The sequence below is a fragment of the Eretmochelys imbricata genome, chromosome 9, assembly GCF_965152235.1.
Source record: "Eretmochelys imbricata isolate rEreImb1 chromosome 9, rEreImb1.hap1, whole genome shotgun sequence".
Classification (NCBI taxonomy): domain Eukaryota; kingdom Metazoa; phylum Chordata; order Testudines; family Cheloniidae; genus Eretmochelys; species Eretmochelys imbricata.
Window position 1 is genome coordinate 55,487,863 of NC_135580.1, and position 26,302 is coordinate 55,514,164.

At 43.4% G+C, this 26,302-nt stretch overlaps 1 protein-coding gene across 8 annotated transcripts in view; it reads left to right on the plus strand.

The window, feature by feature from the left end:
* Positions 1-26,302, plus strand: part of PASK (PAS domain containing serine/threonine kinase) — a 52,079-nt gene that overhangs the window by 11,561 nt on the left and 14,216 nt on the right. For 6 of the 8 annotated variants that reach the window (XM_077825825.1, XM_077825824.1, XM_077825827.1 and 3 more), the window contains 9 exons: positions 158-326; positions 4,922-5,093; positions 8,762-10,065; positions 10,902-11,083; positions 13,795-13,962; positions 14,630-14,755; positions 16,103-16,237; positions 17,449-17,648; positions 23,324-23,457. In XM_077825825.1, the coding sequence (XP_077681951.1) occupies positions 158-326; positions 4,922-5,093; positions 8,762-10,065; positions 10,902-11,083; positions 13,795-13,962; positions 14,630-14,755; positions 16,103-16,237; positions 17,449-17,648; positions 23,324-23,457 (2,590 nt within the window). Of the gene's footprint in view, positions 1-157; positions 327-4,921; positions 5,094-8,761; positions 10,066-10,901; positions 11,084-13,794; positions 13,963-14,629; positions 14,756-16,102; positions 16,238-17,448; positions 17,649-23,323; positions 23,458-25,591; positions 26,173-26,302 lie in introns of all 8 variants that reach the window. The other 2 variants (XR_013347059.1, XM_077825828.1) reach the window with 2 other exon arrangements.

Genomic DNA, 26,302 nt, shown 5'->3' on the forward strand with positions numbered 1-26,302 from the left:
TTGTTGTTGTTGTTGTTGTTGTTGTTGTGGAAAGTCAGACAAACATGAACCACAAGGATCAGATTGGATTGCTTTCTCCACCAGCAAAGGTTATTGGCATCTGTCACCAACCAGTGAGGAGTCAGTCTGATTCATACTGTTGTATTCTGTATTTTAGAACATCACCTTCCTGATTCCTGGTTTCTGTAACCACATGGATAGAACTGATGAATCCTCCTTGCCATTTCCACCTCTTGATGACTGCATGGAGACAGAAAATGGACTTACCTCTGGAGATATTAAAAGAGCCCAGCAGGGAGACTGTTGTATAGCAGATAGTAGAGAAGGTAAAATGACCTGAAAGAGGAGAAGCATGTCACTGAAAATGGTTGTGTGTGCTACGAAATGACTGGATTTCTGTATAGTTGAAAGCACATGTTTGAAATAATCAGTTACATTGCATTGATGGAAACTTTATTTTACTTCTACTTCCCTCTGCATTTCTAATGGCAAGAAACCAAAGAACATGCCAGTTCAGAAATAATTATACCAAGAATAAATAATACTTTGCCTGTATAGCATCCTTTTTTCTCAATGATCTCAAAGCACTTTAAAATGTCTGAAATGTAACTGGCTTGACAGAGGTGTCGGTATTCAGAAGTCTACTGTATTAGCATTTTAAAGGAGAACCTTAATATTGGTTAGCCAATATTTGGAGCTTTGCTGGTTTGTTTCTGTTAACAGGAGAAAGTGCTGATGAGTCAGGTATATTATTTGGTGCAATCCTGTCCATTTACAAAGAATGGACACACATTCCTGTTCCCCTGAACACAGTAGGAACAAAGAGGAGACAGTGTCTTTCTTTGCTCACAGTTTCCAAGCGTACCTTTCCAGCCAGGGACCTGTCTACAAGAAGCACTTTCTCATTTGGCTTCCTTGTTATCACTGCTTCTCTGGCTTTCTCATGGCTTTTCTTGCTGCCACACACAGCTGTATTCCAAACAGTGCTCCAGTCCCTGGGAACAGATTTCAAATGCAGAGATACTCTTCTTCTCCCTGAGTTAGTTCATGTTCAGGCCTTCTGTGTGGCCTGTGCTTTGGATGGTGGCTTCTATTGTTTCAGCTATCTTACTCCATAAATGAGTTCAATTGCTTCTTCCATTCAGTCAGAATAAAGGGCAGCCTGCATGCCCTTCAGCAGTCTGATTGTCTGTGTATCAAATACACCCTTGTTGTTGGCTAGCAACGTCCTTCAATGTAAGTCAACTACAAAAGAACAGTAAAAGTATTTTAAATATGACAGAAGAATTCTCAATCAAGTAGAGTTTCCATGTTCGAGAATGCATCTGTGAGCTGAATACCTGGGGTGGGGGAAGCAAGAAATTTATCAAGTTACTGTAAGGTATGTTCAGTCTGTTTGTTGTCCTAGTTAAAATTCTAGTTTAACAAAAGAGCTCTTGTTGGTGTTAGTTAGTTTTACTGCTTAATGGAGCTGTTAAAATAATAGACCTGGTGTTACAGTGTCTTGCTAAATTCCTTGCTTTTTCATGCATTGAAATCAGAGCTGTATTTCCAAAGTCATAGTCTATGTCAACCTTTCTGTGGGAATATCATATTTCTATTCCCAGAAGACTGTGGCGGGTGCCAGACACCCGGCCGCCAAAATGCTGCCGAGAAATGGCAACGCTTCTCGGTGGCATTTCGGCGGGCGGTTCTCCGGCGGCCGCGCTCAGCAGCGGCATTTCGACAGTGCGGTGTCCTGTGGGTGCCCATAACTGCCCCGGCTGGTGCCATTGCATCTATATCGTCCAAAATGAGCTCCTTCTGAGAAATAGCTATGAAATGGCAGCTACCACTGTGATCAGTCTCAGCTGGAAACAGGGGCGAGTATTTCTAAAAATTCTCCTGGAAATTCATTTTTATCTAACAAATGTGCAATTACGGTAATCTGAGGTATTCTTGCTAATCACACTGTTTTTCTTATAGCAAATTCTTAAGGTATGTGGCTTTATTTTGCATGCTTCTTTTTGAAGCAGAAAAGGAGAGGGGAATGATTTTTGGTTACTGTGTTCAACAAACTTCTAGCTGTTACTGAGACACACAACCATTCTATAAGATTCCTTATACTTAAAAGTATCTCAGGCTGCTTACTCTGATCACATTTCAGCAGTATGTCTTCCCACCCACTCTGTTTTGACTCTCTTCTTTTTCCTTTCATTCTCTTCTTTTCCCTTTTCCTTCGTAGCAGCTGCTCTCTAACACCAAATATGTGTGTATGGATGAGGATTAGTGGCTTTTCAACAGTGCTATTGTCATCTGTTAATGAAATAACTTAGAGCTTTCCTTTTGAAAGCAAATCCATGACCTCCAGTGCATATAGCTTTTATTAGTGTAGTGGACTTGACTCATAAAACTACTTCCAAATCCTGGTGGTTTGGCTGCTCTGGATAGCATTTGCTTCTGTGAGGATTCTGGATAAGGTAATGTTGAAGTTTCCATTATAACCCCTGTCTTCAGAATCTCAGACTTTTAGAAGTATTCTTCCTCTGCATGGGTATTTTCCATGCTGGGTCTTAATGCAAAGATAGATGAAGATATTTTAAAGAGCGTCTAAGCATAAAACAACCTTTGTGGACAAACGTGACCTTGTGTGTATATTGTACAGGTGAGAAGTAACTTAGAAATTGAGTGAAACAAAGTCTTAAAATGTTTCAGAAGGTTGGCTTTTCTACAGTAAATCCCAGATTGATTCCATGTTATAATCCAAGACAAAGGACTCTGATTTCTCCTTTTCTGCAAACGGTAGAGGTTCAAATTATAGTATGAGTCTGTATTCGAGTATTTTGGTACAGTAACTCCCCACTTAACGTCCTCTCACTTAAAGCTGTTCTGATCTTACGTCCCTGCTCAATTACAGAACATGCTCCGTTTAAAGTTCTGCTATGCTTCGCTATAACATCGTTTGGCTGCCTGCTTTGTCCACAGCTGGCAGCCCCCCATCAGCTCCCCTATGCCCCCCGCAACCCCACAGCTCCTCCTGTCTGCTGGCAGACCTTGCAGATCAGTGCCTTCCCCTTCCTCCCCCTGCCTCCTGCCCGCAGCGATCAGCGGCATTCAGGAGGGAGCGGGGAGGAGCAAGGATTCAGCATGCAGGCTCCCCTTCCCTCCTCTACCTCCCAAACGCTGCAAACCAGCTGATTGCCGTGGGCAGGATGCAGGGGAGGGAGGGAGGGGGGAGGCTGCATGTCAAGTCCTGGCTCCTGCCCTCTGAATGTCTCAAGCCAGCTGATTGCTGTGGGCAGGAGGGAGGGGGGAGGAGCAAGGACACAGCACGCATCCCCCCTCCATCCCCTGCCTCCTGCCCACGGCAATCAGCTGGCTTGTGGCATTCAGGAGGCAGGGGAGGGAGGGGGAGCCTGCCTGCTGTGTTCTCGCTCCTCCCCCCCCCTCCTGAATGCCGCAAGCCAGCTGATAGCCGAGGGCAGGAGGCAGGGGAGGGGGAGGAGGTGCGAGGACGCGGTGTGTGGAGTAAAGGGTGGGGGGGAAGAAGAGGCGGGTGAGGGTTTGGGGGAGTGGGTGGGCCGAGGGTTGAGCCCCCCACCCCTGGTGCTTGCAGAGTAGGGGAAGCTGCCGCTGCTGCTGTGCAACGTGCTTCTCCTAGCCTACAGCCTCTTCAGCCTCCTTGCCTGCCTCATTGTCTCTAGTGCCAGTGGATTGTACCTGTGTGGGGTAAGGCGGGGACACCTCCCAACTATAATACTGTACTGTATGGCAAAAAAATTTTTCCCTGGAACCTAAGGCCCCCCCCCCCCGCCCATTTACGTTCATTCTTATGGGGAAATTGGATTAATTTAACATCGTTTCACATAAAGTCGCATTTTTTTTAGGAACATAACTACAACATTAAATGAGGAGTTACTGTTATACACCCTTTGGTAATCCATTAAGGGCTAAATTAGCTACAGGAGTAACTCCAATGGAATTATGCCAGCAGAGAATTTTGGTCCTAAATAATAAAATCTTAGAGATCTGAGATGCATGAACTATGTTGGTCATTTGCACAAGGCAAATGGTAGCTGTTTGAGGACTTAGGGTTATTGGCTTCACAGTTCCCTCTAGCTCTCAGCTTTGTCCTCTGGTTCCTTTTTGGATGTGGTGACAGGAACCAAAAGGAATTGGTGGACAGTGCTTTCAGTCTCTACCAAATAGATTCTGGGGGGAGCTTTTCTTGTTTTTAGTCTAGATTTAGTCACTTTGTATCTTCATTTTGTAGCTGTATACAGCCTAGTTTAGCTGTATGTAGTTTTGGCAATGTCTGTTTACTTTACTTTACCTCGCATCCTCACTTGCATTCTGATTCCCTTTGGATATTTTTGCATTGTAACAGACCACTGTTTCTGTTCTTTGAGTCTTTCCTTAAACCTTTTGAGCTTTGTTCTTCTTTCTATCCTAGACGTGTAATTTGGGTGAATTAAGGTTACCATAGCAAACTGAACTTTTGTGGGTTTTTTTCTTGATTTTGGAGTGGTTTGAAATAACTTTAATGTTAAATAATGTAAATTTTCTTGTATTGCATTTGTCATAAGCTTTTCCTGGGGATCTGAGCATGGGCTCAGATTCACTGTCCCAGGTTTGAACAGAATGGAAAATCCAAAAGTAGTGCTCAGGTTCTTCACCTACCCAGTGGTTTCAGGGCTGTTGCTTTCTTCTGTTTTTCTCCACCTATGTGTTTGATGCTTTAGCACTCGACCATGCTTCTCTGGGAAGTTAGGTTGTGACGACCTCCTCCCCCCCACCTTTGTCACCTGGGTCAGTTCTACCCTTTAAACTATTAGGTACTAGATATAGAGCAGGGCCATTCCCAGGCTTCTTGAGCTATGAAAGCTGACATATTTGCAATCAAGACTAAATTTGAAGAATTGTCTCATTGTGTTTGGTACAGGTGCCAGCCTCTTGCTTCCTGGAGATGCAGTTCTTCTGCTACACGAGAAGCAGAAACTATCAAGGAGCCAGGCAGAAGAGATTTTCACTAGTGCAGAGACCTGGCTGGACAGTGGGAGCAGTTTGCCATCTACTTTCTCGTCACCTGCAGTGACATCCACACATTTCAGTGGGTAGGTTTTATATGTGCACTGTCAAAGCTTCTATAAATCAAGCCAATTAGCAAAAACTGCAAGAAATAGTGTTTCTTTATTTGTAAAACTGAACTGGGTGGGGTCAGGAGAGCGTTAGCCTCCTGTACTTGTTTTTTTGCAGCTGAGGGGCTATCTGCAAGGCAGGTAAATCATCTTGTCCATCTCTGCTGCTTCTTTAGTCCTACCCATATTCAGTCAGTTAGATTACCCACTACCACCACTCTGACCTGTAAGGGTCACTTTCTCCCCAGCCAGAAGTGATATCTAAGTCTGCACTAGGTCAGGAGCAGATTTAAAGAAATGTTTAAATACAATTCCAGCTAAACCAATTTCTAACATTGCTTGGCCTCATTCATGCTATAGCAAAAGTGTTCTGGGAACTAGTCTAGCTGGAACTATGTTTTAAACAGTGTTCCTTCCTTCTGAGAGTCACTATATGCTATGTAAAAGTCTTGGTTCATTTAGTACTTCATCTTCCCACAGAACTTTGCACTCTATTAGCAGGGAAGCCCAACTGTCTCCGCTGGATCTCTTTAGGTCATAGAATCCTAGAATATCAGGGGTGGAAGGGACCTCCGCATGTCATCTAGTCCAACGCCCTGCTCAAAGCAGGATCAATCCCCAATTAAATTATCCCAGCCAGGGCTTTGTCAAGCTGGGCCTTAAAACCCTCTAAGGATAGAGATTCCACCACCTCCCTAGGTAACCCATTCCAGTGCTTCACCACCCTCCTAGTGAAAAAGATTTTCCTAACATCCAACCTAAACCTCCCCCACTGCAACTTGAGACCATTACTCCTTGTTCTGTCATCTGCTACCACTGAGAACAGTCTAGATCCATCCTCTTTAGAACCCCCTTTCAGGTAGTTGAAAGCAGCTATCAAATTCCCCCCCACACCCCATTCTTCTCTTCTGCAGACTAAATATTCCCAGTTCCCTCAATCTCCCCTCATAAGTCACGTGTTCCAGCCCCTTAATCATTTTTGTTGCCCTCCGCTGGACTCTTTCCAATTTTTCCACATCCTTCTTGTAGTGTGGGGCCCAAAACTGGACACAGTACTCCAGATGAGGCCTCATCAGTGCCGAATAGAGGGGAATGATCACATCCCTCGATCTGCTGGCAATGCTCCTATTTATACAGCCCAAAATGCCGTTAGCTTTCTTGGCAACAAGGGCACACTGTTGACTCATATCGAGCTTCTTGTTCACCGTAACCCCTAGGTCCTTTTCTGCAGAACTGCTGTCTAGCCGCTCAGTCCCTAATCTGTAGCGATGCATGGGATTCTTCCGTCCTAAGTGCAGGACTCTGTACTTATCCTTGTTGAACCTCATCAGATTTCTTTTCGCCCAATCCTCTAATTTGTCTAGGTCCCTCTGTATCCATGGTTTCTGTAAAGGGAAATCATGTCTTATTAATCTATTAGAGTTCTTTGAAGGGGTCAACAAACATGGACAAGGGGGATCCAGTGGACATAGTGTACTTAGATTTCCAGAAAGCCTTTGACAAGGTCTGTCACCAAAGGCTCTTAACGTAAATTAAGTTGTCATGGGATAAGAGGGAAGATCCTTTCATGGGCTGAGAACTGCTTAAAAGTCAGGGAACAAAGGGTAGGAATAAAGGTAAATTTTCAGAATGGAGAGGGGTAACTAGGGGTCAGGCCTAGGACCAATCCTATTCAATTTATTCATAAATGATCTGGAGAAAGGGGTAAACAGTGAGGTGGTAAAGTTTGCAGATGATACTAAACTGCTCAAGATAGTGAAGACCAAAGCAGACTGAAGAACTTCAAAAAGATCTCACAAAACTAAGTGATTGGACAACAAAATGACAAATGAAATTTAATGTGGCTAAATGTAAAGTAATGCACATTGGGGAAAAAATAACCCCAAATATGCATACAATATGAAGAGGGCTAATTTAGCTACAATTAATCAGGAGAAAGATCTTGGAGTCATCGTGGATAGTTCTCTGAAGACATCCACGCAGTGTGCAGCGGCAGTCAAAAAAGCAAATGGGATGTTAGGAATAATTTAAAAAGGGATAGAGAATAAGATGGAGAATATCTTATTGCCCTTATATAAATCCATGGTACGCCCACATCTTGAATACTGCGTACAGATGTGGTCCCCTCATCTCAAAAAAGATATACTGGCATTAGAAAAGGTTCAAAAAAGGGCAACTAAAATGATTAGGGGTTTGGAACGGGTCCCATATGAGGAGAGATTAAAGAGGTTAGGACTTTTCAGCTTGGAAAAGAGGAGACTACGGGGGGTATGATAGAGGTATATAGAATCATGAGGTGGTGTGGAGAAGATGAATAAGGAAAAGTTATTTACTTGTTCCCATAATATAAGAACTAGGGGCCACCAAATGAAATTAATGGGCAGCAAAGTTTAAAACAAATAAAAGGAAGTTCTTCTTCACTCAGTGCACAGTCAACCTGTGGAACTCCTTGCCTGAAGAGGTTGTGAAGGCTAGGACTATAACAGGGTTTAAAAGAGAACCGGATAAAATCATGGAAGTTAAGTCCATTAATGGCTATTAGCCAGGATGGGGAAGGAAAGGTGTCCTTAGCCTCTGTTTGTCAGAGGGTGGAGATGGATGGCAGGAGAGAGATCACTTGATCATTACCTGTTAGATTCACTCCCTCCTGGGCACCTGGCATTGGCCACTGTTGGTAGACAGGATGCTGGGCTGGATGGACCTTTTGGTCTGACCCAGTATGGCCATTCTTATGTTCTATCCCCATCCTCCAGCGTATTTCCCACTCCTCCCAGTTTGGTGTCATCTGCAAACTTGCTGAGGGTGCAATCCACACCATCTTCCAGTTCATTAATGAAGATATTGAACAAAACCTGCCCTAGGACTGACCCTTGAGGCACTCCGCTTGATACCGGCTGCGAATTAGACATGGAGCCATTGATCACTACCCGTTGAGCCCAATGATCTAGCCAGCTTTCTATCCACCTTATCGTCCATTCATCCAGCCCATACTTCTTTAACTTGCTGGCAAGAATACTGTGGGTCAGTCTTCTCTCTCTTCTTTTCACTACAAGAATGATAATTCTACATTAAACAGAACTGTATTTGTCATCCACTGTTTAGGTACAGACTCTAAAACCCTTTATATCTGCACTCTCCTTCATTTAATGTTTAACTTGAGTTAGAATTGTTACTGCCTTTGTAAATTTACAGTAATCTAAAGGTCATTTGTATTATCATAGATAAAACTGTATATAAAAATATCTGGGAACCCAATACAGATCTTTCATTAACTTATTCCGCCATGTGCTGTAGCTTGTTTCCATTTAATTGTGGCAAATTCACTCCTGTTGTAGATCCTATTTCGTAGACCATCTATTGGATGAAGTGAGCTGTAGCTCACGAAAGCTTATGCTCAAATAAATTTTTTAGTCTCTAAGGTGCCACAAGTACTCCTTTTCTTATTGGTACAATGTTTAGCAGCCTGTGCCATATGCTAACTTTAGCAATTCCTTTGCATTAAGACTTTGGATTTGCCATGAACTGGGAAGTCTGCACCAAGAGTTTCCTACTGAGTCTTGTAAAAAAGTGCAAGTTGTGTATCAATGAATTTTCTCTCATTCTTTTCTGGCCCTGACATGAATGACACATTTGAATCCCTATAGTGTGGACTGCATTGCTACTGGTGGCCTGCCTGCCACAGATGAACAGCCATTGCCTGAGAGTCAGCATGATGGAGTCTTCACTGTGTTGGAAACTGCAGAAACTAATAACTCACCCCAGAGCCTCTCTGCAGCAGACTCTCCCAAACCATCTGATTCAAAACCATCAGTTTTTTGTCAGGATACAGAAGACCCAGTGAGAGACAGTGATGGTCCAGTACCATCTGAGACTCGGCAGGTGAACGTTGATGTGACCGGTAGCTTATCTGACCTGCTGCAGGAAGAACATCAAGTCCTTGTGAATTTAGATAGGCAACTGAGCTCTAGGTTACCATATGAAACCATGAAGTGTCAATCTTCCACTGAACCTCAGGGAAAGGCTACTTCACTAATGGACTGTCAGATGCCTGTTCCCTGCCGATTAGAAGAAACTGAGACCAGCGATTTGAATAGATCTTTGTGTGATGCTACTTGTCTCTCATTTGGGACACCAACACTAGATGAACCGTGGCTTGGGGCAACATCTTACCGCAGACAAGATATGCAAGCCAATGTGATTACAGAGCAGTTCGCAAATACAAAGTCGATGAGTGGGACAAGAAACTCCAGCTTTGAGCAGATGACAATAGAAGACTCCAAACTGACTGACGGTTCATCTTTCCTTCCTGTTGGAAGGAGTAATATTCAAGATGTTTGTTCAGGAAGTTTACTAGCTTGTGATGCCTCTGCTTTGGGGGCTGCCATTAATTTCAAAGCAATCCAAGTACCGGGCACTAAGGTAAATTGCATTTGCGAAGGCCTTGAGGAACTGGACCTGAACATTGGCGCAGCGCTGACTTCAGCCAGTTGTTCAGATGCTACTTCAGATCTTCTAAGGACACACTTGCCTGATGTGGTGGATTGTGACTTAGATATAGGCAGCCTCCTGGCCCAGAAGACTAACTCCTCTACAATTGAACAGGAAGAGCTCCTGTTGAATAGCACTTCCCCAAAGAGTGGCCAGGAGTGGTTGAATTCCAGCAGGCATTTGGAAAATATTCAAGAGGATTCCTCCAGAACATCTCCTTCAGTTCCTAAAAGTGCTGCAGAGAACATGGGGGATCACCTGAACGGAAGCCCTCTGAACAATGATGTGAATCCCCAAGAAGACTTTCTGCTGTTCAAGCAGCAGAACTTGAAAATGCAAGTAACATCCACCCCTGTAAAACCAGAAGCTACATTATCTCCATCAGTTCCTTTGCTTGTCTCCAAGATCCTGGAAGGCAGCTACGCTGGGAACTGCTATCACAGAGATGGTTCACGACTAAGTAAGTTTAAACCAATGACCATTTCTGACCCTCTGAAGCTCTTGATTAGACACACTTTCTTTCCTTTCTGAAAGAATGCAAATGATTCTGGGATAGAGGAGGAAGGAGGCTTTGGAATTGCAGGAGGAAAAAGGTTAATCTGTGGGCCAGTCTGTTTCCATTGTCCAAGTGGAGTGAAATGCAAAGTAAGTAGCATAAATGATGAAGAGTGAATTTCTCTAAAATTCATTGATTTAGTAATCTCAGGAGGTGTTCAAAACACAATTAAGGAATCTTGGGGTGTGGTTTTTTTTTTTTCCCCCAGATATTTTATGTGACAATAACCTTTAATCGGAAAGCTGCTAGCATTTAATATAGTACCTGAGTTGAGTTGTGTGTTTGAAGACCTTTCATCCACTCCTACAGTTTGATCCAACAGCTTCTGATGTACAGCTCCTATTTATGTGTCACCTAAAGTCTGCATCCATAGCTTCGCCCTTTGACAGGCATTTTCTTTAACCTGCCACTTCTAAGGGTGCAGTCACTGCTCTTCTGTGGGTGGTTATTCGAAGAGTCTCTAGAACACCTTCTAATAGTTAAACTCTTAGTTAGGCTTCACTTAATTCTTACTTGGACAAACTCCCACTGGAGTCCATGGGAGTTCTCTGAGTAGGGGCCTCAGGATTTGGACCTAAAATAGAGCATATCAAGCCATCATTTCAAATCTTCTAAATTTAGGAGTGCCAGGTATAAAGCTGGCCTCAATGCTTTCTCTGCATTGGTAACTTTTTTCTTTACCTATGTTCACTGTTTAAATGGATCTGAATATCTTTCTTCTGGGATATGTGTTTCTGAAGGTATACTTTTTGAAGTGAAGCGTGTAGAATTGCAAGACCCTGCAGCTCTCTTCTGTGTCTGGGTGGTGAGAGACCTCCTTCGGAGCCAGAAAGAAGCAGCAGCAAGGACTCAGCTTCTGCTCTCCAGTCTAGCCAGTTCTTCCCAGTCTATAGAGGATCTCTCCGCATTCAGCCTGGGAGAAGTGAGTATCTCTGCCATCATGTAATGCAGGGGTTGCCAAACCCCTTTACAGTTAAAGTGTGGCCTGCAGAGTCCCCCTTCCTGCTTCCCCCTCATTTTCCACTTACCGGACTGGGAGGAGAGTTCAAGGCTTCTGCCCTCCAGTGGGATGGTGGGGATAGGGGCTTCTGCCAGACATGATTGGTGCCTGCTGAGAGTGAGGGGAAGCACAATTTAGAGGTTCAGCTCCCCCAACATCTTGAGTCACAACCCCCAGGCACATCTACCCTTGCCGTCAGCGGCCCCTCCCTGCTCTCCCAGGTATTTGCTCCTTGTGGAGTGACAAAGCAGGTACCTACCACAGGGCTGAAGATCCAAGACACCCCCCCCACACACACACACAAGGCTGAAGCCCCAAGCCCTGGCAGGCGCACCCCAGCTCTCGAAATTCTGAAGTTTGTCATATGTGGCTCAGAGGGCCAGTAAGTTTGGCCACCCCGACTTAGTGTTTGAAAATGCTTCTCAGTTCTTGTTGCACCCTTCTCTGGGTGAAGCTGAAGTGAGAATTTTTTTGATGTAATGTGTATCGCAGGAAGTATTTAACTGTCATGAGAGAGAGAAGACAAAGTAGTTTTAACTACTCGTTCATATTTTGGATTTTTTCTTGGTGCACCTTAATGCTTTAAAGGATCTCTCTTGTTGAGATTTGATAAGTTATTGCATTAAGCTAAATTAATATAAGGATAACATAAAATGGTCTAAGTGCATCTAATACAAATTCCCTAAAACCATTTTAAGTGTATCTGTTAGAGGTTTGCACCAGTGTAACTAGACCAATTTTTAAATCAATTTAATCTCACTGGCTTCTATTTCCTAATATACACAAGGCCTAGAACAGTGCTACCCCAAAAGCTAGGATTTGCATGATGCACAGAACCTCTGTCATCTCATCTAGTTGTGGCTTAAGGTTGATTTAGTGTTTTGCTGGGTTCCATTGTATGAAATTTTCATTTTTAAAAGGAAATATTAGGTTGAACAAATATTAATGGACTGACTTACATTGACAAAAGGAAATTAAATGGCAGGTTTCATCTGCAACTCCAGTGTTGCATTTGGCATGGTATCACAGTACTTAAGCACAGAGTAATGTCTATGTGAGAAGAACAGTGGCAATCTTAAACTAAAAAAACCCCTAAAAATTCCGTTGAGGACCTGTTAATAATAAATCTGATGATATGCTCCTCCCAGTGCAGTTCCTATAAGGGAAAATAATGTCTAATCAGTTAAAATAGATGATGATGACCTTACGGATGTTGTTTACCTGCATTTTCCAAAGGCTTATGGTAAGGTTATTTTAAGAGTTAAAGAACACACACACCAAGGTAAGGGTTAAATTTAAAAACTGATTGAATGATGATAAACAAAATGTCTTAATGAATAACTGCTCCTCAGAGCAGAGAGAAATACTACAGTGTATTTGCAGAAGTAATTATTACTTGGAAGAGAAAGGGGAGGAGTTACTTAATTTTTACAATGATACTTTATTTTTTTTTGTTTCTTGCAATCTTCCTTCAAGACAGTGGAGATTTAGGCAGCAAAATGTCTCATGAAATTTCAATTTTGAAAATAGTTTAAACTGCTGATATCGTCCTTGTCACTGTTTGGCATGGATAAGTCAATATAAAGCAGCATTTCACACTTCAAAAAAATAAATAGAGTATTTGTTGGTTCTTTTTAGAAATACAATAATTCCTTCATGTGGAGTACTCTATCCACTTCCAGTTGCCTCCTCTTAAGAAAGAGGAAACCTGCTGGTCACTTATAAACACCCTCCCCTGACATAGTTCAGAGTACTGGGGGACTTACATTCTAATCTCCCTGCCTTTGGGGCAGGGGGAGCGCGTGGTAAAGGAGAAAATAGAATGAACTTGATGGAGCTATTCAGAATTCTGAAATGCATCCCAAAACTCATCAGTATCTATTTGCTGTCTCCAAGGAGAACAAGGTGACAGTCTATGAAACTTAAGGGCATTAAACTTGGAACCAGTGAAAGAATGGTATCTTTAGCCTCTGTTTGACAGAAGCAGGGAATGGGCGACAGGGTATGGATCATTTGATGATTACCTGTTCTATTCTTTCCTTCTGGGGCACCTGGCATTGGCCACTGTCAGAAGACAGGATACTGTGCTAGACAGACTTTTGGTCTGACCCAGTATGGCCGTTTGTATGAATATTCTTGATACGGTGTTTATATCTGTGGAATTCACTGCTGAGTTTTAGGTCAGTGAGACAAACTGTTGTGACTGAGTTTAAAAACTTGTGTGACTCTGATCCTACTGGTCAAGTTAAAACATGAAAAATAATCTAAAATTTTGCTCAGAATGTAACATGATCATGTATGCTTGATGGTAGTTGAAGAAGACAACTTTCTCCATACACAGCAGTTTATAAAATTATCTAGGTACATTTTCTTCTGTTTCTTCTCTTTCCACTGAAGTGTGTGGTATTGGTGACTGCTGGAGTTAGGCTGCTGAACTAGATGAACCAGCACTCTAGTTCGTTGTGGTAATTCCGAGGACAGACAACTTTTGGCATTAGAGTTAAAATAACACATTTTCACAACTACAGTGAAAAAGCGTCTTCCTCTAAATATCTTATTTCATTATATCTCTTTACTTTATAAACCTCACTGGCTCATTTCAGTTTTTTGGTGTCTCTTCCTCCTTATTGCAGGTGATCAGGACAATGCCATTGTTTGAAAATTCCCAAAGAGCTGAAGATCTGGAAAGATTGCGGGCATGTGATGGAGAATATGCAAAGAAATATGACACTCTCAATCTCATTGGCAAAGGAGCTTTTGGCTTTGTCCAGACTGCCAGATGCAAGAAAGATAATAAGGAGGTTAAGGAGGAAAAATTTATTTAATTTACTCTTCTAGTTATTTTTTTCTTTTATAATATGACCATTTATTGCAAGAGCAAAGGTTATTCTGTAATGAAATGTCTACCTCAGACTATCAAAAACACAAAATTAAATCTGAACTTCTTAGCTCTTTTAAAAAAACAAACAAAAACCTAGAAAGGTATTGACACTGATGTAATACATTCTTTAAAAAGGATATTAATCTCTGTGGCCAGCCTCATTTTGTGACTGGTAACAATTCTGTGTCTAATTCAGCCCACTGAAAGTCTGAGAGCAGTGGTATTGCAGATCTTAACAATGCTGTAGAATTAAGTTGTCAGTAAGCAGAGAGGACAAACTGCAAATGATGGCTCAGCTCCTTCAAAGATTTAAGAATATGCCTAGAGTAGACTTACTGAAGTCTTGGGGCCCTAGTTTTGATCCATGGGAGAAGTTTTACAGAGTTCAGTGAACCAGCTGAAAGCAAAATAGGGAGTATATGTTAATAGCAACAGGTGCAGTTGTGCTGCCAATCCAGTGTAGCTCTGGCTTTTATAACTATCAGCAGCTTTCTGGGCTACTGACAATGGCCTTTTAGTGAGCTTGTAGAGAAAATAATCTTTCTTTTAATCATCCTGGGCCCTCTTGCATTCTGTTATTTGTGTAGGTTGTAGTAAAGTTCATTTGGAAGGAGAAGGTGCTGGAAGACTGCTGGGTAGAGGATCCTGAGCTGGGGAAAGTTACTCAGGAGATCGCAATCCTGCTGAAGCTGCAGCACCCCAGTATTATTAAGGTATAATCTAATTCAAAGAACATAGCTTTTAAGGTACAGTTGTAGTTTGAATTATTCTTCACTTCCTCCCATCTTTCAAACTGATCTTCCATCAGGCTGTTGTCTAGTAGCTAATAACTCTTACTGACATTTTCTTAATGCAAAGTACGTAATACAATAAATGCTCTAAAGTTGCTTGTTTAATATATAGTATTGTCCCTAAAATATACCCATCGATTTATCTGATCAAATTAGTTCTTCAAAATTATCAATGCAAGATAACTAACAGTTGATTCTTTTTAAATACTATTTCAAACCCCGACAAGGAAAAGCCAGTATTTGCGGAATAAAGGCTTCCACATATGGAACTCTGTGTCCTTCCTGATTTTTTTTTGGTAATGATCATAGTGTTTGCATTTTTGTATATAATTAACTTAGCTTTACTAAATTGATTCTAGGATTATTACAAATTTACCAAACCCACTCTCTCATCACAATAAACCCTTTGAAGTCTGTTACAGACTTATTAGACATGACTCACTTCAAAAATCTTGCATTCTAACTATTCAGGTCAGAAGACCTTGGCAAGATTTGGCATGGCTTGCAGTCTTTACTCGGAGGCAAAGATATAGATGTGAGCCAGATTGCTGCAACAGTCTTTGGAGAATTAGGGGCATTGTAACATTGCCTTACTGAATTCTGTGGTGTCTATGTTCAGACCATACAGGGGTTCTCTGATCCTGTCAGTGTTCAGAATTCCCTCCAGGACATGCTGGCTTGGTGACATGAAAGAGACCATTTTCAATTAAGAGTAGATTTTTAATTAGTCTGAGATATCTGTCACGATCATCAAAGCCTTCATCTGGTTGTCCCTGCAGTTAAAGAGAACAGTAGCTAATACCATTAAACAGAAGGTCTAGATTTATCTTGTAAAGGATTCAGGACTGAATTCCTGAGTCCTTTACCTGCTGTTTAGGTTAGCTAATTCTCCACAAGACATGAGAACCTTATTTTGTTGAAATTTACCCTTCTCAGGAGGTTCAAGCTGATCATCGCAAGACTGAGGAAGCCTTCCTCTGAACTTCTTGTATACTTCAGACTTCAGGGTTCAGAGGAGACTTTATTTCTGGTGGCAGTGATTTGGTGACATAAGAGAGCTTTAGACCAGAAACTGATGCTCCCTTTCTAAATTCTTGCCCCGCTTACCCTGGATGATGTTACGAGTTGGGCAATTTAATGCTGACAAGTTTAGAGAGATTTAATTCCCTAAAGATAATAATATGCTTTTATTACTGCCCTTCTTGGAGGTCAATGTTTGTAGAATGCTGTAAGGATCAAAAGCATTATAGAAGTGCCTGTTATTTATAGGTTCTGGATGTATTTGAAAATGAACGTTTTTTCCAATTCGTGATGGAGAAGCATGGATCGGGTCTAGATCTTTTCACATTCATTGACAATCAGCCTGACTTGGATGAGCCTTTGGCAAGCTATATATTCAGACAGGTGGGAGCTACTTTTGAAGTAAAGTGTGTTTCTGAGAATGTGCCAGTTTGACAGTTATGATGGGGGAAACTTGGCTAATACAAAAATCCCGTTTCACTGGAAAGTTGAGATAAGATTAGTCAATTAATCTGTATGCACTGCTCTGTTTCTATGATAGTGTGCGGTATTTAGAGAGTACCACTTGAACATTTTGGAAGGCTGATTTCTAGTGGTCTGAAATGTCACTCATAGTAACCTTTAAAAGACTGCTGCCACAAGTGGGGTAACATTAAGTGAGGTTTCCCCAAGTCTCATTAATGAATCTGGTATTTTTATGTACTTTTCATTTACTGCTGGCACACAAAGGTTTGTGTCAACTGAAACTCCCGTTTACTTTCCTGCTCTGCCTGCTTGATTGGACTGAGGTGTCACAAAATTAACACTTTATCAGATTTGTTTGTTTGCAAATTGTGATGCTATACTTAATTATGGCATCACAGAATGATTGTGCAGAACGAAGTGACTGAGAGTTTTCTATCCTTGAAACATTGCAGAGCTGAAGCTGCACCGTGGTGTCTCTTGAGTGTAGACAGGAGGGGTTCTCCCGTCAGCGTAGTTTACCACCTCTCAGGAAGGTGGATTGCAAGGAAGAATTCTTCTGTTGACCTAGTGCTGTCTACGTGGGGAATTAGGCTGGCTTAACTGTGTTGCTCAGGGATGTGGATTTTTCACACCCCTGAGCTATGTAGTTACACTGACCGAATTTTCTAATGTAGACCAGGCCTCAGTATTTGAGTGAGTTATCTTATTTATATAAAAGTTCACTCCCAAATACTCAGACCTCATAAGCCTGCAATGATGGGGAAGGAAATGTGGGAAGACTAAATTATTCTTTGGTCAAAGTTTGGATTTAAAAAAAAAACATTAACTTGCTGGATTGTGACTAATCACTGGTGCTCCTAACCCCAAGGGATGAACAAACATGGCTAAAAGGCACCCTAACCTGTACACATTTGGAGAAGGTGAAACCTTAGTTTGCTTCCAAATATATTTCCCAGAGAGCATTACTTCAATATGATGACCGCCATCTCCGGTTGGATGCAGCTCCTCATCTTGTATAGATGAGATGTAAACAAACCCCCAAAATATGCCTATCAGAGTTCTGTTGTGTTCTGGATAAGTGTCCCTCATGTAAACTTCTTTGTATTGTGACCTCAATCTTTGTGCTTCAGCTAGTGTCAGCGGTGGGATATCTCCACTGCAGAAATATCCTCCATAGAGACATCAAGGATGAGAACATCATCATTGCTGAAGATTTCACAATCAAACTGGTGGATTTTGGCTCAGTTGCTTACTTGGAACCTGGCAAGCTGTTCTACACCTTCTGTGGGACAATTGAGTACTGCTCACCGGAAGTGCTCTCGGGCAATCCGTACGTACTGGGCCTGAGTGAAAACTGCTCTTGTGTTCCTTGTTAGCAATGCGCTTGTAAGGCCAGGGCGGTAGAACAGCTGACAGAATGATGCTTAAACTATTGTCATTAGCATCTATGCTAGACCCATTGAAATGAATTGGGTATTTCATACCTCAAAGCTCTTCTTTCAGGTACTCTGCAAACTCCCGGACATTGCTGCATAGGTTGCATTTGGCTCACATCTTTTGAAAATTGTCTTCACTGCTGTTGCAGAGACTTCATTTCTCTCTTTCAAATGAAAGCTATATGTGGGCCCCTGCCCATTAGTCCTTCTTGCCCCTTCAGTGGTGTGCACCCTCACGTTGGGAAATACTGCTGTAAGTTTTGTCAGTTGTCCAAATGCAATCTAAGCATCTCGAAATGTCTTGATCATTTTCCATACGTCCTTTATCAAGATCATAAACAAATTCTCTGCGCTCAACACAAGCATCAGTGTTCCCAGCCAAAGAGGGACTACCTGTCAGGTGTGATCTAGAATGCAAGTGCCACTTCAAGCTGAACTATTGGTGTTTATGCGGGGCTTTATTAAAAATAGCATGCTGGGTGAGCTTCTGACTGCCATGCTGTACAACCAAGTTAACAAACAGGTTTAAGATTTTTATCCCTAGGCTGGTAGGGTCTAGGTGAATCATATTACAACTTAATCTGTTCTGTGTTTCTCACTATCTACATCTAAATCTTAATAGATGGGTCTTGGTGACCCACCACCCCTCCCATTCAAGTCTTTTTATGAACACACATCTCTTTTTGGCAATTGTTTACATGGAGAAACAGGGTATCAGGGAAGTATTTGTGTTGTAGCTGTCCTTTAAGTTGCCCTATTTTGAAGAATGAAATCTTGTCATATCCCACTCCCATCAGTTCTGTCTCCCTTCTCTACTTGCTTTCTGGCATGTACTTCTCTGCTGCTTGATCAGTTTGTTGTCCTCTCCTTGATCATGCTGTCCTATAGTCTGGGCTTCCTCTCCCATTACGTGTATCTCCATGCTGATTGGTTCATTGCTCCCCTGGACGTATGGTCCAGGCATCAGGTTGTCTCATTCCCCATCTCCTCTGAAAATTCCTTTCCAAGTGGAGATTGGCAGGTTATGGATTCAGCCCCTGAAGAAGAATTACAGTTCCTCCTCCTAGGAGCAAGGACTACTATTAGGGACATGTAGGTTAGCTCTTCCTCCTTGTTTCTAGCTGTTCCCCTGGGTCCCCTCTCCAGGCTCTTCTTTCTAATGGGAAAAACTCGACATACATAGCAGCAGCTGTAAAAAAGGAGGAGAGCCAGTCCTTTTCTCCAGGGCAGCAGCAAGCCCTTTGTGCAGTCCACAGTCTAGGAACAGCTGCTTTGAGTAGACTGATGACTAAGCTGTGTTACCAGTAAATTAACCAATGTCACTTTGTGACGTTCCACTGGTGTTATTTGGACTGGTGATCTGCTAGGTCACTCAAATCCTTGACTCTTGGTGCTCTGCTGTGAGAACCCCCACTCCCAAGTTGGTCCCACACAGCCTCTGGCATATAAGCTGCTCCCAGCTATGTGAGTGAGCACTTTTGGCCAGCCACTGCTTGGCTTGTGCAACCGAATGACTCCAGTCAATATCTCCGGTCCCAGACACAATCCTAGGAACCTCCATCTTGAGGTGTCCAATTATACCCACCGGATACTGCAAGTTTGTATGAGTTCGTCAGTTTAACAAAGAAATTGATACATACCAAGCTAGTTATCCAAGGGGAGTCTGTGACACACTTCAAACCAAACACGCTGCTTCAGGTAGAATAAACAAACAAATTTATTAACTACAAAAGATAGATATTAAGTGATTATAAGTCAAAGCACAACAAGTCAGATTTGGTCAAATGAAATAAAAGCATTCTAAGCTGATCTTAACACTTTCAGTGCCCTTACAAGCTTAGATGCTTCTCACCATAGGCTGGCTGGTTGCCCTTCAGCCATACTCTCCCCTTTGATCAGCTCTTCAGTCGCTTGGTGGTGGTGTCTGTAGATGGAGGTGGAAGAGAGGAGGAGCATGGCAAACGTCTCTCTCTCTCTTTTATCATGTTCTTTCTTCCCTCTTGGCTTTGTGCTGCCCCCCCTTCAGAGTCAGGTGAGCATTACCTCATTGTAGTCCCAAACTGACCAAGGGAGGGGGAGTGACTCACTCGAGAGTCCAACTGACCCTTTGTTGTTGCCTAGGCCAGTGTCCTTTGTTCCTGTGAGGCTGGGCTGGGTTTGTCCCATACATGCCCTGATGAGGTGTGAACTGCCCCTCTGCTCCTGGAGAGTTTTGCCTTGGCTTGTTTTAAGCCATGAGGACACATTTTCAGCCTCATAACTTTATACATGAAATTACAATGTGTAACATTACTATAACAACAATGCTCAGGGCATCATAAGCCTTCCAGAGACACCCGACATGACAAACTTTGCACTGGGTACCACACAATCATATTACAAGGATGAACATGGGAGTGCAGGGTGTTTCCTCGAGGTACAGAGTGTCTCCCACTTCTAGCCTTGTGTGAAGCAAGTTACCTTCCTTCCCAGATGGGATGTCAAGTGGTGGGACTCTCTCTTGGGAGAGGGTGTTTCAGAGTGATGTGTGGGGTGTCCACTGAGCTGTCTAACCTGTAGTTTGAAACTCTGGTTGGCAAGCCCTGGTCTACACTACAAACTTAAGTAGGTATAGTAACGTCACTCGGGTGTGGAATGAGCAATGCAGCTATACTGGCCAAACTTTTGGTGTTAGACAGCGCTATATTGACAGGAGGACTTATCCTATTGACATTGCTACTGCCTGATAAGGAGGTGGCGTACCTATGCTGACGAGAAAAGCTCTCCCACCAGCATAGGTAATGTCTTCACTGGGTAGTGGCACTGGTGCACCTGCAGTGCTGTAAGTGTAGTCAAGCCCTAATTTTGGCCTGGGTTCAGTAGTTAGTCTTGTCTTCATAAACTACTAGGGTTGGAAGAGACCTCAGGAGGTCATCTAGTCCAGTATCCTGCTCAAATCAAGACCAACACCAACTAAATCATCCCAGCCAAGGCTTTGTCAAGCCGGGCCTTAAAAACCTCTAAGAATGGCGATTCCACCACCTCCCTAGGTAACCCATTCCAGTGCTTCATCACCCTCCTAGTTAAATAGTTTTTCCTAATATCCAACCTAGACCTCCCCCACTGCAACTTGAGACCATTGCTTCTTGTTCTGTCATCTGCCACCACTGAGAACAGCCGAGTTCCATTCTCTTTGGAACCCCCCTTCAGGTAGTTGAAAGCAGCTATCAAATCCCCCCTCACTCTTCTCTTCTGCAGATTAAATAACCACAGTTCCCTCAGCCTCTCCTCGTAAGTCATGTGCCATAGCCTCCTAATCATTTTTGTTTTCCTCCACTGGACTCTCCAATTTGTCCACATCCCTTCTGTAGTGGGGGTGGGCCAAAACTGGATGCAGTATTCCAGGTGTGGCCTCACCAGTGCTGAATAGAGGGGAATGATCACTTCCCTCGATCTGCTGGTAGTGCTACTAATATAGCCCAATATGCTGTTGGCCTTCTTGGCAACAAAGGCACACTGCTGACTCATATCCAGCTTCTTGTCCACTGTAATCCCCAGGTCCTTTTTTGCAGAACTGCAGCTTAGTCCGTCAGTCCCCAGCCTGTAGCAGTGCATGGGATTCTTCCTTCCTAAGTGCAGGACTCTGCACTTGTCCTTGTTGAACTTCATCAGATTTCTTTTGGCCCAATCCTCCAATTTGTGTAGGTCACTCTGGACCCTATCCCTACCCTCCAGCATATCTACCTCTCTCCCCAGCTTAGTGTCATCTGTAAAATTGCTGAGGGTGCAATTAATCCCATCATCCAGATCATTGAACAAAACCGGCCCCAGGTCTGACCCCTGGGGCACTCCGCTTGATACCAGCTGCCAACTAGATATTGAGCTCTTGATCACTACCCATTGAGCCCCATAATCTAGCCAGCTTTCTATCCGCCTTATAGTTCATTCATCCAATCCATACTTTTTAACTTGCTGGCAAGAATACTGTGGGAGATCGTATCAAAAGTTTTGCTAAACTCAAGATATATCACATCCACCACTTTCCCCATATCTCCAGAGCCAGTTATCTCATCATAGAAGGCAATCAGGTTGGTCAGGCATGACTTGCCCTTGGTGAATTCATGTTGACTGTTCCTAATCACCTTCCTTTCCTCCAAGTGCTTCAAAATGAATTCCTTGAGGACCTGCTCCATGATTTTGCTGGGGACTGAAGTGAGGCTGACTGGTCTGTAATTCCCTGGGTTCTCTTTCTTCCCATTTTTAAATATGGGCACTAGTCTTCTGGTCACCAGTGCGACATTGACCCTAAAACAGCTTAATAGATTCATAGATATTAAGGTCAGAAGGGACCATTATGATCATCTAGTCTGACCTCCTGCACAACGCAGGCCACAGAATCTCACCCACCCACTCCTGCGATAAACCTCTCACCTATGTCTGAGCTATTGAAGTCCTCAAATCATGGCTTAAAGACTTCAAGGAGCAGAGAATCGTCCAGCAAGTGACCCGTGCCCCATGCTATAGAGGAAGGCGAAAAACCTCCAGGGCCTCTTCCAATCTGCCCTGGAGGAAAATTCCTTCCCGACCCCCAATATGGTGATCAGCTGAACGCTGAGCATATGGGCAAGGTTCACCAGCCAGATACCCAGGAAAGAATTCTCTGTAGTAACTCAGATCCCACCCCATCTAACATCCCATCACAGGCCTTTGGGCCTGTTTACCATGAATATTTAAAGATAGTTAATTGCCAAAATCATGTTATCCCATTATACCGTCTCCTCCATAAACTTATCGAGTTTAATCTTGAAGTCAGATAGGTCTTTTGCCCCCACTGCTTCCCTTGGAAGGCTATTCCAAAACTTCGCTCCTCTGAGATACATGTTGTAGCTATACTAGCCTTCTTTGTTCAGGAAGGCTAGGTTCTGATTTCGCCTAGAGACTAGGTATAACAAGGTGGGTGTTCCTTTAGTGGCTGTTGATTCATGTTGCATAATTTGTTTGCAGTTTGGCATAATTTATTAGTTTCTGTTTAGGAGAGACCCAAGACTAAAATTATTGGAAGTGTTGTATTTGAGTTAAAATACAGAGCTGCATGAAGGAAGCTTGTGTGGTGGCTCCCAGTGATAAGTGCTCTCACTTTTGCTAGCCCTGACTTGTGAAACTGAATACCAAGTGTTGGGGGAATGAGGGTGGGAGAGGGCCAGGGATCATGTGCATGAAGGTAGTGTATATTTTTCTGCTTAAGCATTTATATAGTTGTGTAGAACTCCTAAAATATTTGCATATTATCTTTCCTGCCTTTAAAATGAAATTCAGAACCACAAATTAGGGGGAGGGATAGCTCAGTGGTTTGAGCATTGGCCTGCTAAACCCAGGTTGTGAGTTCAATCCTTGAGGGGGCCATTTAGGGATTTGGGGCAAAAATTGGGGATTGGTCCTGCTTTGAGCAGGGAGTTGGACTAGATGACCTCGTGAGGTCCCTTCCAACCCTGATATTCTATGATATACGCACGTTATAAATGTGTGTTTTTTCATATATCTTAGAGTATTTGTACTTCGAGTTTATGCAGGCTTCTGTATTTTTGTGTAGGTACCAGGGACCAGAGCTGGAGATGTGGTCGCTTGGCATCACCCTTTATACCCTAGTATTTGGAGAGAATCCCTTCTGTGAATTAGAGGAGACCATGGAGGCTGTACTAAATCCTCCTTACACGGTGTCAGAAGGTGTGTTTTCATTTATTCATGCCATTCATTACCAATGGAACTGACCATAGTGGAAGAGATTGCTCTAGAACAGTAGTTTTCAAACTGGGTTGTGACCCAGTACTGGGTCGTGGCGGCTCTGATCAGCACTGCTGACCAGGCCGTTAAAAGTCCTGTCAGCAGTGCTGCCCGGCTAAGGCAGGCTAGTGCCTACTGGTTGCGACACCATGCTGCACCTCGGAAGCGGCCAGCTGCAGGTCTGGCTCCTAGGTGTGGGGGCCATGGGGCTCTGTGCCCTGCTCCTGCCCTGAGAACCAGCTCCACACTCCCATTGGCCAGAAAAAAAAGTTTGAAAACCATTGCCCTAGAAAGAACCTTTGTGTAGCTGGAAGCGCACAGTGTATATAAATTTCTCCAGGTTTTGCTCTCTTCTTGGGAGTCTGTCTTACACATGCTCTCAGTTTATTAAACATCAGTTCTCATCTGAAAAAGGGCTATGACGTGTAAATCTGTATATTCACCTGCTTTAGGGAAAGTACTCTAGTTCTTTACACACACGGAAGTATCTGTGTACTACCTGCACTGGCAGTATTTCAAATTCCAGGTCTTCACTGTGGTGAGTTCACTTCTTCATTCATTATCCCAGACCACAGAGGAGTTAAAAACTGAGTGAACTGGAACAAATAATGTAATAGGAAATTTCAGCCTACTAGGTAAGTTTAAAGTCCAGTGATTACCAGTGGTCCTCAGGAGGCTTGAATGCAAACTCAGGCTTTGCTTTACTTAGAATCATAGAATATCAGAGTTGGAAGGGACCTCAGGAGGTCATCTAGTCCAACCCCCTGCTCAAAGCAGGATAAATCCTGAACTAAATCATCCCAGCCAGGGCTTTGTCACACCTGACCTTAAAAATCTCTGAGGAAGGAGATTCCACCACCTCCCTAAGTAACGCATTCCAGTGCTTCACCCCCCTCCTAGTGAAATAGTTTTTCCTAATATCCAACCTAAACCTCCCACACGTCAACTTGAGACCATTACTCCTTGTTCTGTCATCTGGTACCACTGAGAACAGTCTAGATCCATCCTCTTTGGAACCCCCTTTCAGGTTGTTGAAAGCAGCTGTCAAATCCCCCCTCATTCTTCTCTTCTGCAGACTAAACAATCCCAGTTCCCTCAGCCTCTCCTCATAAGTCATGTGTTCCAGACCCCTAATCATTTTTGTTGCCCTTCGCTGGACTCTCTCCAATTTTTCCAGATCCTTCTTATAGTGTGGGGCCCAAAACTGGACACAGCTCTCCAGATGAGGCCTCACCAATGCCGAATAGAGGGGAACGATCACATCCCTCGATCTGCTGGCAGTGCTCCTACTTATACAGCCCGAAATGTCGTTAGCCTTCTTGGCAACAAGGGCACACTGTTGACTCATATTGAGCTTCTTGTCCACCGTAACCCCTAGGTCCTTTTCTACAGAACTGCTGCCTAGCCACTCGGTCTCTAGTCTGTAGCAATGCGTGGGATTCTTCCTTCCTAAGTGCAGGACTCTGCACTTGTCCTTGTTGAACCTCATCAGATTTCTTTTGACCCAATCCTCTAATTTGTCTAGGTCCCTCTGTGATGTTACTGACATAAGCTATGACCGTATAGATCGTTGTGGCAACCACTGCTATATATTTGCAGCAAATATTGTACAAAGGTTGTCATGTAAGGTGTCTATGGAAAGGTTATAATTTGCTGGGTATGATTATCCTATCTGTATGGGTGTATCATTTTCATAGTTAAAGTTATGAATATTGGCTATGTACTTGTATATCAATGAATTTTGATTCTGAAGTAGCCTTGGCCCTGGTCTACACTACGAGTTTAGGTCGAATTTAGCAGCGTTAGATCGATTTTAAACCTGCACCTGTCCACATAACGAAGCCATTTACTTCGACTGAAAGGGCTCTAAAAATCGTTTTCTGTACTCCTCCCTCGACGAGGGGATTAGCGCTGAAATCGACCTTCCCGGGTTGCAATTTGATGGTATTGGCCTCCGGGAGCTATCCCAGAGTGCTCCGTTGTGACTACTCTGGACAGCGCTCTCAACTCAGATGCACTGGCCAGGTAGACAGGAAAAGGCCCGCAAACTTCTGAATCTCATTTCCTGTTTGGCCAGCATGGCAAGCTGCAGGTGAGTGCAGATCTCATCAGCAGAGGTGACCATGATGGAGTCCCAGAATTGCAAAAGAGCTCCGTCATGGACCGAACGGGAGGTACGGGATCTGATCACTGTATGGGGAGAGGAATCTGTGCTATCAGAACTCCGTTCCAAAAGATGAAATGCCGAAATATTTGAAAAAATCTCGAAGGGCATGAAGGACAGAGGCTATAACAGGGACCCGCAGCAGTGCCGCATGAAACTTAAGGAGCTCAGGCAAGCCTACCAAAAAACCAGAGAGGCAAACGGCTGCTCTGGGTCAGAACCCCAGACATGCCGCTTCTATGATGAGCTGCATGCCATTCTTGGGGGTGCAGCCACCACTACCCCAACCCTGTGCTTTGACTCTGTCAGTGGATTATCACGCAACAGGGATGTGCATTTTGCGGACGAGGAAGATGATGGCGCATGGCAAGCAAGCGGAGAAACCATTTTCCCCGAGAGCCAGGAACTGTTTCTCACCCTGGACCCGGAGCCAGTACCCCTCGAACCCACCCAAGGTGGACTCCCGGACACACCAGGTGGAGAAGGGACCTCTGGTGAGTGTACCTTTGTGAATATAATACATGCTTTAAAAGCAAGCATGTTTAATGATTGATTTGCGGCCAGTACAGCTACTGGAAAAGTCTGTTAACGTGTCTGGGGATGGAGTGGAAATCCTCTCAATGA